Source organism: Plodia interpunctella, chromosome 6 (assembly GCF_027563975.2).
Source record: "Plodia interpunctella isolate USDA-ARS_2022_Savannah chromosome 6, ilPloInte3.2, whole genome shotgun sequence".
Taxonomy (NCBI): domain Eukaryota; kingdom Metazoa; phylum Arthropoda; class Insecta; order Lepidoptera; family Pyralidae; genus Plodia; species Plodia interpunctella.
In genome coordinates this window covers 7,995,053-8,013,163 of record NC_071299.1, presented here as the reverse complement: position 1 = coordinate 8,013,163, position 18,111 = coordinate 7,995,053, and the positions used below count along the sequence as shown (strand labels likewise).

At 33.4% G+C, this 18,111-nt stretch overlaps 2 protein-coding genes across 4 annotated transcripts in view; one reads left to right on the top strand and one right to left on the bottom strand.

Annotated features, from left to right (window-relative positions):
- Nucleotides 1-18,111, bottom strand: part of LOC128670619 (larval cuticle protein 1-like) — a 107,713-nt gene that overhangs the window by 53,771 nt on the left and 35,831 nt on the right. The window lies entirely within an intron of this gene.
- The window catches only part of LOC128670618 (uncharacterized), a 43,204-nt gene that overhangs the window by 1,616 nt on the left and 23,477 nt on the right, over nt 1-18,111 (top strand). For both annotated transcript variants that reach the window (XM_053746411.1, XM_053746410.1), the window contains exons 2-3: nt 8,990-9,178; nt 16,372-16,580. In XM_053746411.1, coding sequence (XP_053602386.1) covers nt 9,109-9,178; nt 16,372-16,580 — 279 coding nt within the window. In that variant the 5' untranslated portion in view covers nt 8,990-9,108. The remainder of the gene's footprint in view (nt 1-8,989; nt 9,179-16,371; nt 16,581-18,111) is intronic.

Here is an 18,111-nt window from a genome sequence, read left to right as displayed (position 1 = left end):
TATGACATTCAGGAAACTTTTCCGTTATATGAAATATTATGATGACGTGTTTATAATTCTAGCTGCTATTTATGAAAAAATACTACGGCATTCACAAATTAAGATAAAAGTGCATTTCTTATAATGCTTACTTTCAAAAATAGAAACTGTAAAGCTAAGCAATGAACATTTTCAAAATTATTGGAGTGCTGACTTAAATAATGATGATCGAAAAATTACATCTTGTAATTTAGTCAGAGCGGGAAATGCAGTAACAGTAACTGCACAGTGGTCCACTGTCTCCATTTTACTGGGACGAGTGCGACAGCACTGTGGTCCCGCTGTCGCCATTATACTGGCATGAGTGCGCGGCGTAATGGCACTGGTTCATCGCAAGGTTTTGTTCTGTCCATTTCTCAAGGAGACGATTTGTTCTGCTCCAGTGATTTGCATAAATCCAGACTGCATTCTAACCATTTTCTTTATTTTACTTAATTAACTTGTCTTATCTTATCACAGTCGTAGTGCTATGAAAAATGTACTGAAATAAACATTTATAATAAATGATTATTACTATGAAGTAAAACATTAGATTAGAGGTAACAATAACAAAAATACATATTTACATCCCATATGTATTGAAAAATACTTTTTTGTAAAAGTCCAAGATAAAATATTAAACTTATATAGTTTGTGAGATGAAATATGTTCGAAAAGCTTTGAAATAATGTCTTCTTTGCATAATTTAATTTCGTACACCAGTCAGAACAACTGAGATGTCATATTTTGATCACGTACAAATGTCATCTCCATTTCTACCTAAGGTGGGTTGCTCCTTCAACTTTGACGTTAACTTGGCGCGCCCGTTAAAATCTACGTCAAATTTGACGGTGCAACTCATCCCTAACTACACAATTGTCAAATTGTTCCCATACGTCATGTCACAGATTATATAAAAACTATTCTGGTTGTCACGCCCAGCGTGGAAGTGGCCGTTGCCATCAATCATTCGATATAACTGCCAAGCTTTTTTACGTACCTACATATAGAAAAAATATTCTAAAAAATGAAAATTGATGCTGGAAAATAGGTCAATGTTTTTTATTGACCATGTATTTGGAAATTAGTTCATATAGTGAACACTAAAAAGTGGTTGGATCTCTTGATACTGCTTTGAAGGAGATTGTAGGTTTGTATCTATCGATCAAAGTCACTATTCGTAGTCTCTAGTAACTACATTCGAAGCTGTGACGCCCCGAAGCCCAGGGTTCGCTCCATTTTCTCATTTTGTTTTTTGTAGCAACAGTAAAATGTGACAAATTCAATAGATGTTATTTTGATCACGTGGCAAATGTCACATCCATTGCTATTTCGGTTTGATTGATTGTGGAAATAGTACTTGACCCATAACTTGCACATTAGTCAAACAATGCCCACCGTTTGGCTTTCAAATTTATATAAAACTAGATGTTGAAATTCTTCGCTCACATGGGAATTTTCAGATAAAATATAGCCTATAGCAATCTTGGATAAAGTACCTTTCTAATGGTGAAATAATTTTTGAAATCAGTTCGGTAGTTTCGGAGATTACGTTTGTGTGTATGTACGTTTGTTTGTTACTCTTTCACGCAAAATCTACTGTACAGATTGTTATGAAATTTGATACACGGGTAGAATATAACCTGGAATAACACATAGAGTACTTTTACCCCGAAATTCCCACGGAAGCGAATCCCCGGGGCGCTAGTGTCTTATAAATTCATAACGATCTTTTTAGTACATTTTACGTGATCGTAGTTGTAAAGCCTAGCTCCATAATCAAAATAAAAAATTAAGACTTAGTGAATCTGTCCCCAATTATTTAACTAGTGTTAGCTCTCCCCTGGATATGAACTCTCAAACAGCGCCCGTCACTACCAGTAGCGATCTATCACATTCAATCATGTTATACTTATCCCAAGCGCCCTATCTGTGAAGGCAAACAGTTATCGGGAACCAATATTATTCACGCCATTTGACAGCCTCTCTGAAAAGTGTGGAAAGAGTAGCATTTTAGTGATAGTTTTATTTAACATTTTATTTCCATCCTACTAATTCTGACTTCCTAACTAAAATTATAAATGCGAAAGTATGTTTGTTTGGTATCTCTTCACGCTCTATCTAATCAACCAATTTTCTTGAATTTGTTCATACATATAGTTTGGAGTACGGAGAAGGAAATAGGGTACCTAAGTAATTCCGGGTTCATCCCGGAAAAATTAACAGCGCGCGTAGGAAATCACGCGGGCGAAGCCGCAGGCAAAAGCTAGTATTATAAATGCGAAAGTTATGGAGGATTTATGTGTGTACGTTTGTTACTCTTTCACGCGATATCTACTGGACGGATTGGCATAAAATTTGGTACACGGGTAGAATATGTATAACCTGGAATAACACAGAATATTTATCCCAAGGAAGCGAAGCCCCGGGACACAGCTAGTCATCAGTAAATCAAATGCTCCGGTGACTATCAGGTTGTCAGTGTGGGCTACGGTGTTTGCTTATCATCAGGCAACCAGAGTGCTCGTTTGCCCAATATATTAAAATTATATATTATGAAATTCTTTCGTTCTATGACTTTCGAGTTATTATAATATTCTGCATTGTTTTTAGAGGCTCAACTGGAGGAACTGTTATTTGTGTAGTTAAACAGATATGTCAACATCTGTTTCGGTTTGTTTGAGACACCAAACCGCGTAACCATAATGTGGGTGGTAATGAAGGCGTGGGTGTGATAATAGGGATGTCAGTATAAACGAATCGTCTCAAATTATATAGACATCCCACAGTGACTTGGAAAACTGTTACATTAGTTGCCTTAACGTGAAAAATGTAGCTAAAGATAATATTGCAAGCGTACAAGTTACTTATAATAATATATAACAGTTCACCTTAGCAAATTTAAGTACATAAAGCCAATAAGTATTATGTTTTTTAAAATTCAATTGAGATTAATCTTGACGTTCAGAAGCATCTCCGTTCCCTTGTATAGCTATTTCCCCTTGATGAACTTGTTTTAAATATTTCTTGAATAATAAACGATAGCATTCCCAAAGAGGGTTGGCGTAAGCAGGGCGGCCGGTTGTAAAATCATAGCCAAATCTTCCATATTTAATGGTATTTTTACGCTAACCCTAGCCTCTGGGGCGTCACAGCTACGAAAGCAGCCGTGAACACGCAAAGACAAGAGAGAGAATAAACAATAACATTTTCTTTAAAAAAAATAAAACAAAAGCTATGAAAAGCCATACAAAGAATTTAACAACAGAAAGTCAAATAGAACGAGATTTACTTCACAAAAGCGAGCACTTGAAAAGGACGTGCATATCCCAAACAATACACTCGTATGCCGTGGATAACAGTTTATAAATAAGGTATTTTGCCAGGTGAAACGCAGAAGATACTTGATATGAGGTATGCATAAACGACGGCGTATCATCTCGTTATCCGGCGTCCTAGCGGGGCGACATATGCGACTAAGAAACGCGACGTGGCGCGATTCGACTACAACAAACGTATCTGTATTCACGTGTACGTATTACGTAATTTACATACGTACGTCCTATGTCGTGTCGCGTCGTACAGTGTGCAGTCGCTTATTGAGGACGCCACGTTACAGAATATGGGACGCGCGAGGCGCTCAGCAAAATGTGTCCCATTGCTCTTTGTGTCGCTTCTTTTGTTCAATGATCTACCCGCATGCAGCAAGGTGGAGTTTTATGTTCGAGTTTGAAAAATTACTGATTGCTTATTCGTTGAGTGTCGGCGGCTACGGCTTTGTGTTTTGTTTTTTTTTTTGTGTCTCTCTCTCTGTATCTAATATGAGAATTTTACCGGTTCGTGTCCCATCCACAGAGAATAGGGTCCGCTTTCTTACATTTTCTCCTCCAAGTGTAACATATTCATAAGTGTAACTCATTATATTCTACGCATATGTATATACACACAAAGTTTGTATACGAATAAACGTAGTTATTCGAAAGTAGACATTAGGTAATACCTGTAACAGATATTGATATTTCACTTAAAAATAAATAAAAAACAGTGTTCAAAATACTATATGGATACCACTAAATAAACTAAAGGTTTAAATACGCTATTATAATTTAAAAACATCATTACAGCCAGAGCAAATCCACGTTAGTAGAAAATTAGACAAATATAATTACGGTTAAGGCGATTAGGCACATTAGCGCCACCTCACATTTTTATTAATTTCTTTTTATTTCTTAGCGAAAATTAAAAAAGTATTTTGCCTAATCTAGTCACAGTTGACTTAATCGAAAACGATGGCCACTAAAATCCTTTTAGTGTACTGTGACCACGTTGTAGGCATTGATAGGCTGTGGTTACCACTTACTAACAGATGGACCCCATGCCTGCTTGGTAGTATAAAATAATAAGTATATTTCAAATATTATGCTTTCAATGAGAGCGTATAACTTATCAAGTTAAGCTTGCTATAACGAAGATTTCTCAGCGAGACTACTTACTTATTACATATGAAGTAAAACATAGCAAGTGGTATCATATTTGATAATAAATTCTCGGATTTCAGCAGGCGGAGCAAAATTCAAATTTAATAAAAGCCTGAATGATTCATCAAGAAATTTGTGTGAATTCGCTGAGCCCTGAACTTGGTGTTTCTCCGTGTATCCACCTTATTGCATGAACGCAGAGCAAAAGGAATGGAAGAATAAAAAGAATTTGCGAAATACAATTATTGAGCAAACAAGATGTAAAATCGTTGTAACGTAACCGAAATTGTAGGGGTGAATTTTGTATAAGCATATTGCGAAATGTTTCAAAATACTGAACGTTTTTCGCATGGATGTTCAGTAACAAAATTCATATACAATATATGTATGTATATGACTTCAAAATACTATGCAACTTTGTTTTTATTTATTTGATTGTTAATTTGTATATACAAACTACTACGTTACTTTTAAATATTTATATTAATTAATGTCTATAATCCAAATTATTACGAATCTTATTACTAATTTCAGACCAACACAAATGTCCTTATTGTTCTGAGTACTTTCATTCGTTTCAATGATCGAGTTAGGCAGTAATCTGCAAAAATGTTCCATGATTTAGTTAGCCTAATCTTATTATACCTACATTTACGAGACTAATTAGACTCGACTTTGTTGTTAAAATGTAGATAAAAAGAGGTCAAGACCCAGTTTTATTTTAAAAAGTAATTAAGATCTTCATTTGCATTTCGACTGTTTTGGTTTATTTAATACTAATTACGTCCGGGTACGGGCAGGACTCGTGGGAATTTTGTTATTAAATCACATTACCTATGTTCAGTTATATTCTATAATTTTTGTTAAAATAAAAAATATTTGCTAATACAAGAGCTAATTATATCTTTATTAATCTTATAAAAACTAAGTGCTTGTAAGTTTGTGTATCGAATCTCCGAAAATATACAAGCGATTTGTAAATTATTTTACTTTCCAAAACTTTATTCCGATATTCTGGCGTGAATCCCCGAGATTCTGGACTCGCCTGCTAATTATATATCTTTATACAACACTTAACGCAACGTATCGACGGCAAAGTACCAATATTTCAAAATTACCAAATACACATAAATAGCGCCTAAATTCAATGTAAAAGAGTTAGGTGACTTCCTTAAAAAACCAGTTAGGAGATATTTATACCACACCGTCGACATGACGTTCCACAGGTACCGCATGGTAATAAAATTCATAAAATAGTAATTTTAACACTAAAGAACTACAAATTACACGCAACCGTGATTTAAATTATACTCTCGCGATCCAAACCCGGAAAATTATTACGAGGGGCCGGTCCCGACATGAATTGTGATGATAATTGTAGTAATTAAGTATGGAAAAGCTAATTCGTTACAGACGATAGAACGGTCAACTGCGCGGACAAAAGGGTAAGTGTACAACTTTCAGTAAAGATTATGGAAATAAAATTGTGGTTCTACCCACGTTTGATTTAAAGAAATAAATCATTAACATTTTAATGATTATTGACTGTTTGTAATTCACTAATTTGGATAAGTTTAAGTATTACACTACAGGTAATTGTAGAAATACCTACTAATTTGTATCCCAAATTGTAAAGTCTTGTAAGAACTACCAAGTTAATTAATCAACTACAAATTTATCAACTAACCAACTGGACTCAAATGCTTCTATGCTCTTTCCCAATTAAAAATAATGCTAGTTTTTTATCAGGTGACTACTTTTTTATTTCATTCATTTGATCTGAGTAAGACATATTTCCTTGAGCAATTACCACTAAAACTAGATACTTTTAATCGTGTCGTTTACAAAAAAATATGATTACATAGCTGCTTACCACTAAACTGTCTGCTGCCCAAATGGTTTAGCGGGAAGAAAGATAGGAGGATGTGTACATGCATACAATTCATTATTGCGTGTAGGTACCTTACAATTTATGGATGTGAAAGTAATTCGTAAATTGGAGGCACGAATGCCTATCTGCATTTTCCACTGGCTGCCAGATTATTCACTCGTGAAATAGGAAGAGTGACATGCTCGTTGGTAATATATTAAATAGGACAGGTTCACTCGATGGAACCGATTACGTTGAATTATTTCGTGTATAAATGGACTTTTTCAATCTAACCAGTCCCACAGGGAAAAACTAAATAATGTAGATAATAAAGTTTTCGCGAAGCTATTTAAATTATAAACCGTCATGAAAAACTGCGAGAGAATACAGCGAAGCAAATATTACAATTAGGTTATGAAACAGAAAAAAAAGTTGTTCTCAACAATTTTATACAAATTTAAATTATAAGGAAGACGACGGAACCATTAACTCGAGACGGATAAAAAAGGACACGTTTCTAATTTTAATTGTAAAATGTTCTTTTATTCATTATCCATTTTTATCATTGGAATATAAATTTTCATAAATCGTATTTAGTAACTTTTGCAGTAAGAGAATAAGTAGAAAAGTAGACCCTGGGCTCCGACCCTTTATAAAAGTAACCTGAAACCAAGTAGAAGGAAGTAGATTACCTGGAAGACGTTTAGATAAGAGAGAGAGATAACTTCCGTGGTTCACGATGATTTTAGCATAGCATAAAAAAATGCTAACTAACTCTGCTATTATGGTACCCGCGGAAGATCACCGTCATGGTTATGCCATGACATATGCTGAGCGGGAGCCAATTTGGTTCACTAAAATTGTAATTTAGTTTTTAGTTATAATCTTTTTTAGTATAGTGGTATATGTTGTGTAGCATATAAATTGATTTTCTTTCTTTTTTCTTTCTTTACGTAAAATCAGCGCTTCTATACTTCAATTGTCATAATAACTTCAAGCGGAAATAAATCTCCAACGTTTTATTTGAGAGATTAATTGTTCGTCTGTGTCAATATGATAAGTTCAGTGAAATGATCGCTTGGCGTGAATGTAAAATGAAACAGACGACAAAGGGCGTCGAGCCATTGAAATCGGTCATAGCAGATTTGATTACAGACGGTTGGAGTTAGTCTAGTTGCAACTAGTCGCCCAGTCACGACTGTTCTAGTTGATTGTACTTACCATAGAAACGTAACGTTTAGAACGGCGATCGCATTTTTAGAAAAACCCGTGTAACCAATTCTTAACATCCCAATATCGCAAGGTAAAAAAAATAAGTTTACGAACATTATCTAAAATTCAGTTTACATTCTATATCTAAAACATAGTCTTTAGCATCTGGGGGCACGGCAGTGTTCCCGCCAAGTCGAGCAATTATATTATCTACTTATACCTAGACTATTATTTCATAGGTGGCCGCGAGCGTTTGTTCAAAACTAAATTACCCGCTTTCTCCCATGGCACTTCTAACCTCGTTATATATTCTGTATTATCTGCAACAGCTGCTACGACGCTTTAACTATGGTAATAATATCTTTGGATGGAAATGGTTCCCAAACTTCAGCTGAATTTAAATCGATATACAAAACGAAATATTACATAATCGTGTTATACGAACCGAGAGGCTCGTAAAAGACCTGTGACAGGTGATTGACGCTTTACATTAGGCTTTGCTTTTTGTACGATTTTACGTGTGGAAGAAAGGTGGGCTGAGACTCGCCTTATAATTGATATTTTTTTGTGTGTTCGTTCTTGTTATAATCATAAACATGTGGAAGAGAATCTGTGTAAAGAACACAGTATCAAGTATCTATTCAATTTATATTCTACAAGCGGCCCGTCCCGGCTTCGCTCTGGTAAAAGAATAATAAATTATACACCTTTATCAAGAATCCCAGGATTTAGTTTTATAATATGTAAGGATAAGGATTGGTCTCTGGCGGGGTATTTTTTACCACTTCATGTTCATACATAAATGGCAACTGGGCTATAAAATTGTATAGTTAAATATTATTTTTGATGATATATGCAACACATTTATCAAGCTATGAACATAAAATATCTATGCAAAGTCTTCGAAGATGATAGTATATCTAAGAACAATAGGATCTCGAGGATGTCAAAGGGCCAATAATTCTGAAAATGGGTAGTGAAGGGCCACAAAATATGCAATTTGTGTATTCTGAATAAGATCAAAGGGGTTATGTGAGTTTCGTCACCGCGTAATTTGGTCATCACAAAATACGGTGTGATTTCGTCATATTTTCGTCATCATTAACCACTGTTATTTTTGTAGAAATATCATTTTACCATTTTTACAATTATTACAAAGAAAAGATACTATAAAAAAGATAAAAAATTGTCTTATCTATATTTAGTAGACACGTTATACTTTTAAGATTAATTAATAAGCATAATATGAAAAAATTCTTCACAAAAATCAGCATGCGTCTTTTCTCCTTACTGTAATAATATTTTAACAGAATTCATTGTATGAATATTCAAGGATTGTGTACACACGCTTTATAACGAGATACGATGTTTTTATTGGATGTTGATTTTCAATGGTTTTTTTTTGTTTTAGGTACAGGCTGGGGAGATTTCTTTTGTGTGCGTTGAGAAATTGGTTCAGGAACATAAGTGCTAGACAAAAAGTGATAGAGTGCTTATGGGACTACATTTGAGAGACAGAAAACAGGTGGAATGGAGGTAATACCGTCAAACGGGAGCCGCATTTTAGTGGCATTTTTTGCGACCGTCTTCTGGGGAATGGGTAAGTGATAGTAATGCTTACAATGTTGGATGAAAACTAGCTGTTTTTTGTTTTAGTTTAGTTAGTTTTATTAACTTTTAAAAATATATTTGAAAAAGGAAATACTGAGAATCTAGATAGACTCTAAAATTCCATAAGATAGATTCTACTTACCTAGAGGAAGAATGTATCTTATGTGCTATATAACTTGATTTATTTATTTATTCACGAACAACTTTTACATTGTGTTTGAAATTCATTATAACTGAATCATATATACACAAATATCAATTTCAATTTACAAAATATTTAATAAAACATAATTAATTAGTAAACTTCAATATAAAATGGAATTAAAATACAATTTAAATTTACAAAATGTCATGTCAAAAAAAAATTAATAAAATATATATGTAAAATGACTCTGTAGATAATCTAAATAGTGTATTCATTGCTAAAATATTACAGCACTCCCAGTTTCTCGACATGAACTGACAACCAAGAATACAGTTATATACATATGAACATAACACATACATCAATAAAACTTTTCATAAATAAAAAGTGTCGACACTAGACAAATGAGCAATCAAGGCAGTTTGTAGTGACACCGGTCACTAATTGATCGCGTTGTATTTTGCAACGGTGGATCCAAATCAAGGATCAACATGTTTAAATCCTTCAATATTAAGAAAGAAAAATAAATAAAATCACTCAAATATATTTGTAGATAAGGGCGATTTATTTTATTAACCCTTAAAATTACCGCACTTTGCATTTGCTAACAGGAATTGCCTAATAAATTAGAAAGTTGGTAAAGAAAATACAGACGCAAGTAGAGGGCGGGCCAAAGCCAAAAAAGGGGTCAAAGTGGTCATTAATAAGAACAAGTTTGTTCATGAATGAATCTTAGGAAAAAGTATTTTTCCTCGGTTCAAATTGATTGCTGGTTAAATACAATTTTCGAATAGAAAGAGTTGTATTTAAAATTTGAGAATTATGGTCCTGCTAGGTTTTCCCGCAGCTTTACCCGCGTGAATATCTATTCCATACTATATATATAGGTGTACGAAATGTCAAGAATATCGGATAAGTAAATATAGCGCGAAGAGGAACAAACAAACTTGCTTTTGCATTTAAAAAAGTTTCTTAAAGTAGTTAATGTTTTGTTTAACATTAACAGCTATTAGAATTGTAATATTTGGGAAAGACCGCAATTTTCATGCGGCTGAAATAAACGATGACCTCAAAAATGTTAAATCTAGAGAGATTACAAAAGCAATTTACATATTAAGTAAAAGAGGATAAATACCAATGGCTTGGTAAAATATTACTCATTCATCTTATATGGCTTAGAGGAGATTATATTTTCTTAAGTACTTAAGACTTTTGCATACGTAAATACTTCGTTTACGTTTACGTACGTATATGAATATAGAATACCCTATAATAAAGTAGATCTTGACACAAAAGTCGCATGCATGTGTATGGGTACCTCACTCTCATATCTTTCAGCCGCTAAACTGCACTGTTGTGTTCCGGTTTGAAGGATGTGTCGGGTCCTAAATTAGGACACCACTCCATATCTTCCTACGAATGTCGTATAAGGCGACTAGCCTTAGTCGCCTACACACAGCCTTAGCATCTGATAGGCAACAATAACATAAGGCAGGCGGCGCGCCGCCAATCACAGCTGAGTCATCAACATTTCAAGCTTTATTATTTACTTACGCTGGGTCCGTATCCCTACCGTCCTAGCCCCGAATAAAAAAAGACATACGCGAGAAGAGAGAATGAGAGATATCAGTGATAAATAACGCACTGCATAAGAAAGTAAACACAAATAAAGAGATCATACATTAATATTTTTAAATTTATTCTATCAGTATCATCCGATTGGACAGTAATCGTGAACAGACTGCTCCCTTAAATATCAATTATGATTGCGCCTCTTTTGAAGGTCTTCCTTGTGTCTCGATCAAATAAAACGAATCTCCAAATCATTATATTGGCTATATCTTCAGAAATGTTTTTCACGCAAATGCCTGGGGCGTGAGATCTTTTGCAATAAAGAGAATGCTTTATTATATCGAGATTAGGTGTATCTTATTATAATTCGCTTATTTGTTGAACGAGAGAAAATTTAACAATTTGGGATAATTTAAAAATGCATTAATGAGTCGCTAATTCTCTAATTCAAAGTAGTGAACTCTATAATTGGAATGGGTGAGATGAATTTGCTTATAAAATACAATATTTTATTAGGGGGTTGGTTGCACCAATCAAATGTAACCTGCGCAGAAAAGAGTAAGGCCATTTTGTTTAAATATCGGCGGCCAATATTAAAGTTGATAGAGCAATCACATTATTTCTTTTATCTATGGCAATCACTCTTCCATTTGAGTTACTTGATTTGTATTAAAACTCAAAACAGTAGAGTGAAAAGCGTAGATACTTGTATGTTTATAAAGGTTCATATAGGGACACATTAATTCAATAACACTCATAAAAACTTGTATTTCCAATTCGCAAAGTTCTTCTTGTGATAAATATCTTCGTATATATCTTCATTATAATTTATCACTGTTTATAAGGAGCTTTGCAAAGTTTCTGATAACTTTTGAAAACTTTGTGAGCGTCGAACGGTATAAGTGCCTACTAAAACACAATCAAAAGAAATTGTCCCATTTACAACATTGCCAGAACTCATGGATAATGTTGTAAAATATATATATGATAAAGATCTCGATCCGTAAAATTGTGTAAAGCGTGATAGCGACAAAGCAATTATGATATCCGGCTGCTAGACGGTCGTCGATGTAAAGGAAATATTGTTCCTAGATCTAGTCAGATCATAGTCACACAAAAGTAGAAATTAAACAAACAATTAAATATACTTTCGTAACAAGGCCGTAGAGCACGTTTTTAAGTTAACATTAAACACAAAGTGTAACTTTGTTCACGTCAACATGCAAAATTGTTCTCGAATGTGTTAACAGAATAACTTTTACTCGAGTCGTTTCATATTCCGTACAGTCCTGGCGTCTATATATAATTAATATATTATCTTGTTATACAAGAACAACATTTTCAAAATGGTGTTATCCTCTGTGCAAAAACTTTCCAGCTACAAACTAAGATTGGCTTATAGCAGTCAACTTTGACGTTAACTTTAACCAGCGCAGAAAACCGCAAAGCACGCCAGTTTGTCTAAACATCAGCGGTGCGCAGGTCAAAGTCAACGTGAAAATTGACCGGTATAGTCAACACCACATCAACCTACCCAAATTCATAGCAAACTCGCCCGCAACTATTACAGCGCTCAGAATTTCATGCAGGATAACTTGATGTGCTGTTGACTGTACTGCACTGCGTTTATATAGCTGCACCAACTATATAATAAATACTTATATTTTATGCGTAGTAATTTGATAATTAATAATTTAAAAAAGTATTAAAATACTCGATACTTACCAAATTTCATAAAAATTGGCCCAGTCGTTAGAGCGTGAAGAAGTAGCGAGAAGAAGACAAACTTTCGTCTTCATAATATTAGTTGGATATAACAGTTAAATGCGATGCTTTTGTCCACAAGTGGGATACAAATATCTAGAGAAAAAAGGGCAACTTCCCCTAAACAAACAGCTCATGAAAAGTAAATACAGGCAGCCCGCTTGCTCTGTCGAGTGATTTACGTAGGTATTGTTAATCAAGGGCGGGAATCCTTGTGATTCTGTCCCTGATATTGAAAACTCTGCGCGCCATTTTCCATTTATCCCTGGCCAGATACAATTAAGCTTTCGTCAAAAAGGTCTTACTTAAATATTACAAACCGCTCTGTCTAAAAGGTGGATTAGACATAAAAAAGTATTTTTGATTAAATAGGACTGAATTACATTATTTTGTTAATTCTAACTGTTAGGTACAATCAATATTACGTTTCAAATTATACTACAGATAAATCTATATATTATAATGAAAGGGAATATCTGGAGTTTGGAACTCTAACGGCGAAATGGTTTCATACATTTTTACAAACAAAATTTTCTTTTTTCTTGAACAAACATATCCAAACTGTCAGAGTCATCAATTTTGCTATAATTTTTTGAAGTTTTATTATATTTTTGGATATAATTCGTTTATTAAGTGGTCATGTATTCATTTATAAACTGGACTTTTAGGGATAGTTTAAATCAAAATTATTTAAGTACATATTTTCAAGCATTCTTTACGTATATTGTACCTAGTGGTATTGTACCATTTTTAACAAATAGTGTTAAATTCTCAAAATGTTGTAAAAATAGTGAGAAATAGATTTTAAATTTATTTATATACATTAAGTAGCAGAAAATTTAAGGACTATACAAAACATACTGCCTATATATGTATTTGAGGTAACGTTTGTACTCACATAAATAACATTATATGATGCTTTTTGTGACTGTTGGTGATAGAACACAGAAGTCCTGGTCAATTAGACACTTCCCGACACGGAATACTAAATATTGAACTGACCTAGTTTCGGGTTAATACAGCTGACAAGACATCAACCACGCAAATACACTGTATATTCAACGTTTTTACCTCTACTTAAATTCAATGCAGGGTTTGTTTGCAGTATAAAGTACGGTTTTTTTTCCAAGTGAAATTTGAGATATCAATTTCGCTTTTAAGCAGTTCAAATATAATTTAAAAGTGTATAATGTATTTTAGATTTTTTACCTAAAACACGAAACCTAATTGATTAATCTAAACACCGTTTTTCATTCTCAGGAATCGATCGTGACAGTGACAGCTAAGAGAAAAAGTTGTCAATTCAATTAATTTATTACATTGTTTCCATAAAACTGTCTCATAAATCGTATCATTGAAAAAACAAACCTTTAACACATTGAAAAACAATGCATAATGTAGCATTCGACAATGATGAAGAGGCCCTTAATAAACCCAATAATTTGTCACCCCTGTACGTGTTTCCTGTATAATTTTCCTCCAATTAACACTGTTTCATTAACATGTGTGTATTGTTATTTGCTTCCGTCCGACTCGTCGACTTCGTTCAAATATACGTTTGTATATTACATAATGTTTCGTTACCATTACAAAACGGACAGAATGTTTAAAAATCGATAATATTTTTTTTCTGATCCCAAATACATACTTGCTCTGACATAACACACATTCTATACCAAATTAAAATGGCGACAAATAACAATATTTGGCTTCAGGAAATACAACTAGGTGGTTCTAGCATCTGTCTCGAGGATAAATTAACCCTTGTCTTGTGAGAGCTATTATGGCGGCATTCGTATCACTTATAGCCAGGAAACGGGCAATTCCTCACACTCAGAGCCAATTGTTGTAAACTTCGTAATGTATGTTTTGTGACACTGATTCTGAAAGTAGTTTTATGTGGTATTCGGCACTAAAAATCTAAATACGAAAATTTAAATGCTCTTTATTTTTTTTCGGTAACCTTAACAAATTTTAAACGGTATTCCAAAAACTAGTTATCGCGTAGTATTTGTAAGCAATATTATGCAATATTAAGCTGATGCCAACAGCCTCCTGTATACACTGATAACTCCCGAAGTGTCCAAATGATGGATCGAGGGCCATACTCCATTCAAGTTCGGCTCTCCGATATTTTATCACTTATTTAGCTTTTAAGTGATTTGTACGGTGCAATTTATGGATATTTTTTATCGAAGCATGAATGATTTCCCTCGTAAATCATGTCTAAACATGATTTGTATATCTTTCCGGGTTGTGAAATACTTTGGGCGATTATTTATGGAACCTTCGGAGCCCTGCAGATTACCATAAATGAACGTTTTTTCAAGCTTGAAATCTCATTTAAAACTATCGTCGTAATATTTTCATTGTTATCTTCATTTGTTTTATCGCAACTAGTACGTCCTAATCGCATATAGGCATATATGCCTATATGCGATTATTAATAATATATTATTACGGTATATGAATCAATATTATTTATCCTTTACTTTTTGTCTTCTATATAGGTACAAAAAAGAAATCGCGGAAAATAGCTATTTAAAAAATGATATTTTCTGAAGAGTATTTTAATAAAATCTTTTGATGATCTTGAAAATAAAGTACTTATCTACTTCTTTCTGGCGACGAATATAAAGTGATTTAATGAAACTGGTTCCGTTGAAAAGAAAAAACTATGGCTGAGGTCAGAATTTCATTAGTTCCTTACAATGTTATTAGAAAGGAAGTTGCGGTCTTAAACGTGACTGGGTTTCTCATACATATGAGAATTCATTTGACTGAACTGTAATTTTAAAAAATATATTGTAATAAAAATTCTCAGACAACACATAGTACATTACTTATAGTTTTTGTCCAAGTGTACAATGTATGTATATGTTTTCAGAAGACTAGCTACATTTTTTAAACCAATAACTATAACGAAATATTCGAATGTGTTTTTTATTTGGTAAAAGAATTATGAGTTTAAAATTGCTTCTGCATAATTTTAAAATTCTCAAATACTTGTCATTGGAAATTCACAGACAAAATAAAGTTTGCTTAAAATGTTAATACAGCGGTTCCTCAATCTCGTTATGGTTACATTTGTAGAATTGGACGAAGAAAATTTCCCTCGCTTATATATTTATCTACACAACGTTGTAAAGCTTATTTGATATGGATTAAGCGAGTCAGGGAAAATGAAGTTTCAGTCGGGACGTTTGTTTGAGCTCTTGTACATGAAACGGCCACATTTACATCCTCGAGGCAGGTGCCTTTGAAAGTAGACTCGAATTTATTACTGCCAGTGTTTTTTTAAGAACAATTTTTAAACATTTATTTGCGAATGTACACATTTATTTAAAGATAAAAAATATTCTTTAGCGCAGCTATTAATTAATGATATCCATTTAATATATAATTTTGATTTTTTTATTGAATGAATGTTATTAAAAGGTCATGGCCTCACTTCACATAATATGTAGGTTAGGTACCCTATATTATCACGACCCTAAACCTAAGTACAAAACTTTAAAAATTCTTTCAAAAAAATACAAACTACAATTCCGGATGACGTTAGCTGAGAAGAAACTCATGAAATTCTACTGATTCCTATCAGATCATAAGAACTTATTAATACCGTTATAAAGTTGTTTTTACAATATTTGTGTTATTCCAAGCTGTTGTTAATGCTGACTTTCAATTAAAATATTCCGCAGGTGTGCGAGGTCTCCACAACTTGGAGATCAACGTCCCCAGCGCGGTGCTGGTCGGAGAGACTGTGACCTTGGAGTGTAGCTGGCAGCTGGAGGACGAGGAGGCGCTGTACAGCGTCAAGTGGTACAGGGGACGAGAGGAGTTCTACCGGTACATCCCCAAGGAACTGCCTCATACGAGAGTGTTCCCGCTGCCCGGCATCGAAGTTGATGTGAGTTTTTATTATAATCAAACAATAGTGGTTCTCAGAACGTTTCGACCGCTGCGGCCGCGCTGTGATTACGATCCGTCAATTTTCTTGAGGAAGGCATCATTTCCAAAATCGATAATTCGTTAAATTGACATAATCAAATAGTAAAACCAACTCTTGTCTTTGTTAAAATTTGAATTAAATAATAGGGGAGGCGCATACCCGTTCACCTATTTGATCTAACATCACGTTAGAATCAATTTTTGATTATTTTTAGAAATTTATAAACATAAAGTTGATTGCCTAATAATATAAGTGTGTATAAGCGGTGGTAGTGTAATATGTAAATAAAAGTAGGATTGAAACCTGGGATTTAAACCTTTATTTAAATAAATAAAGGTTTAAATCACAGGTTTCAATCCTACTCCAGCCATATGAGTTTGTATACTAATCTGACTCATGTAGTTAGATATATACGTAGGTATATAGTGCTTGCTTGTGCACAATTTAAACTCGTTTGTATGTTAAATAACCCTGTTACAGAAACAACGCTTTTATTTTTAACTTGCAACGATCATAGTGGAAAACGTTGTATAAAATGTAGGTACATTATTATTTTAGTTCAGCAGGTAACAGTAACATTTTAACATTTTCTCTACTACAATATATTTTAGTCACTTTGTAAAATCTTAAAAATACCCACCGATTCTTATTTGAGTGTGTCCAGTTCCTTCTTTAGCCAAAAAGCACCGGAGCCCCGAATCTCCTTTCCTTTACATTTCGCACGAACTTCAACAAAAACTACTGCAAGGGTACTATTCACTTGATTATCGCCAATAGATAATGTAATTCCTTTAAAAGATTTAGGTATACAATTCACTATGTTCTTATTTACAATTCACTAGTAGCCTAATAAATATATTTTTTCATTTATTGACACCCACGACCACTTTGATGCGTGAGAAATCATGATAATATCGATTTTTGTATTTAATTTTTGGATTATTAAGATTGATAGCATATTAATATCACCATTTACGTGTGAACTATAATGATTCAAAAATGTTAATATCATTGACGTAATAAATTCGTACTTGTTTACATTTACAACTTTACATCTATCCTAGCTAAATAAAAATTAAAACCTTCGCTTTTGCCGTCGATCCTTTTTTTCTCAAACTTACAAAAATTTCACAGGTTTCAAGTACCTACAAAATTGAATTCAGAATATTTTTCTAATTATCAGATTTATATTTTATTTATCAATTGGCTGCCACAGTTGAGCCTATTGTGCTATTTACGAAATAAATCTTCAGTGATTCCATTTCTAAATATTTCATTTCCATTCACTGTAAAGCTACTCGTATGTAACATTACTTCTTATTAATTTTAAAGGAATTAAGATTAAATAAAAAATATTTATCACATTTATTTTTCAATATCATTTTTTATAAAGAAAGGCGGTAAATAGAAAAAAAAATGTAGCTAAATTTCCAAAGAAGCTCAAAGAACATTGGAGCTCAGCTAGTAATTTTGATAATTGCCATAACAT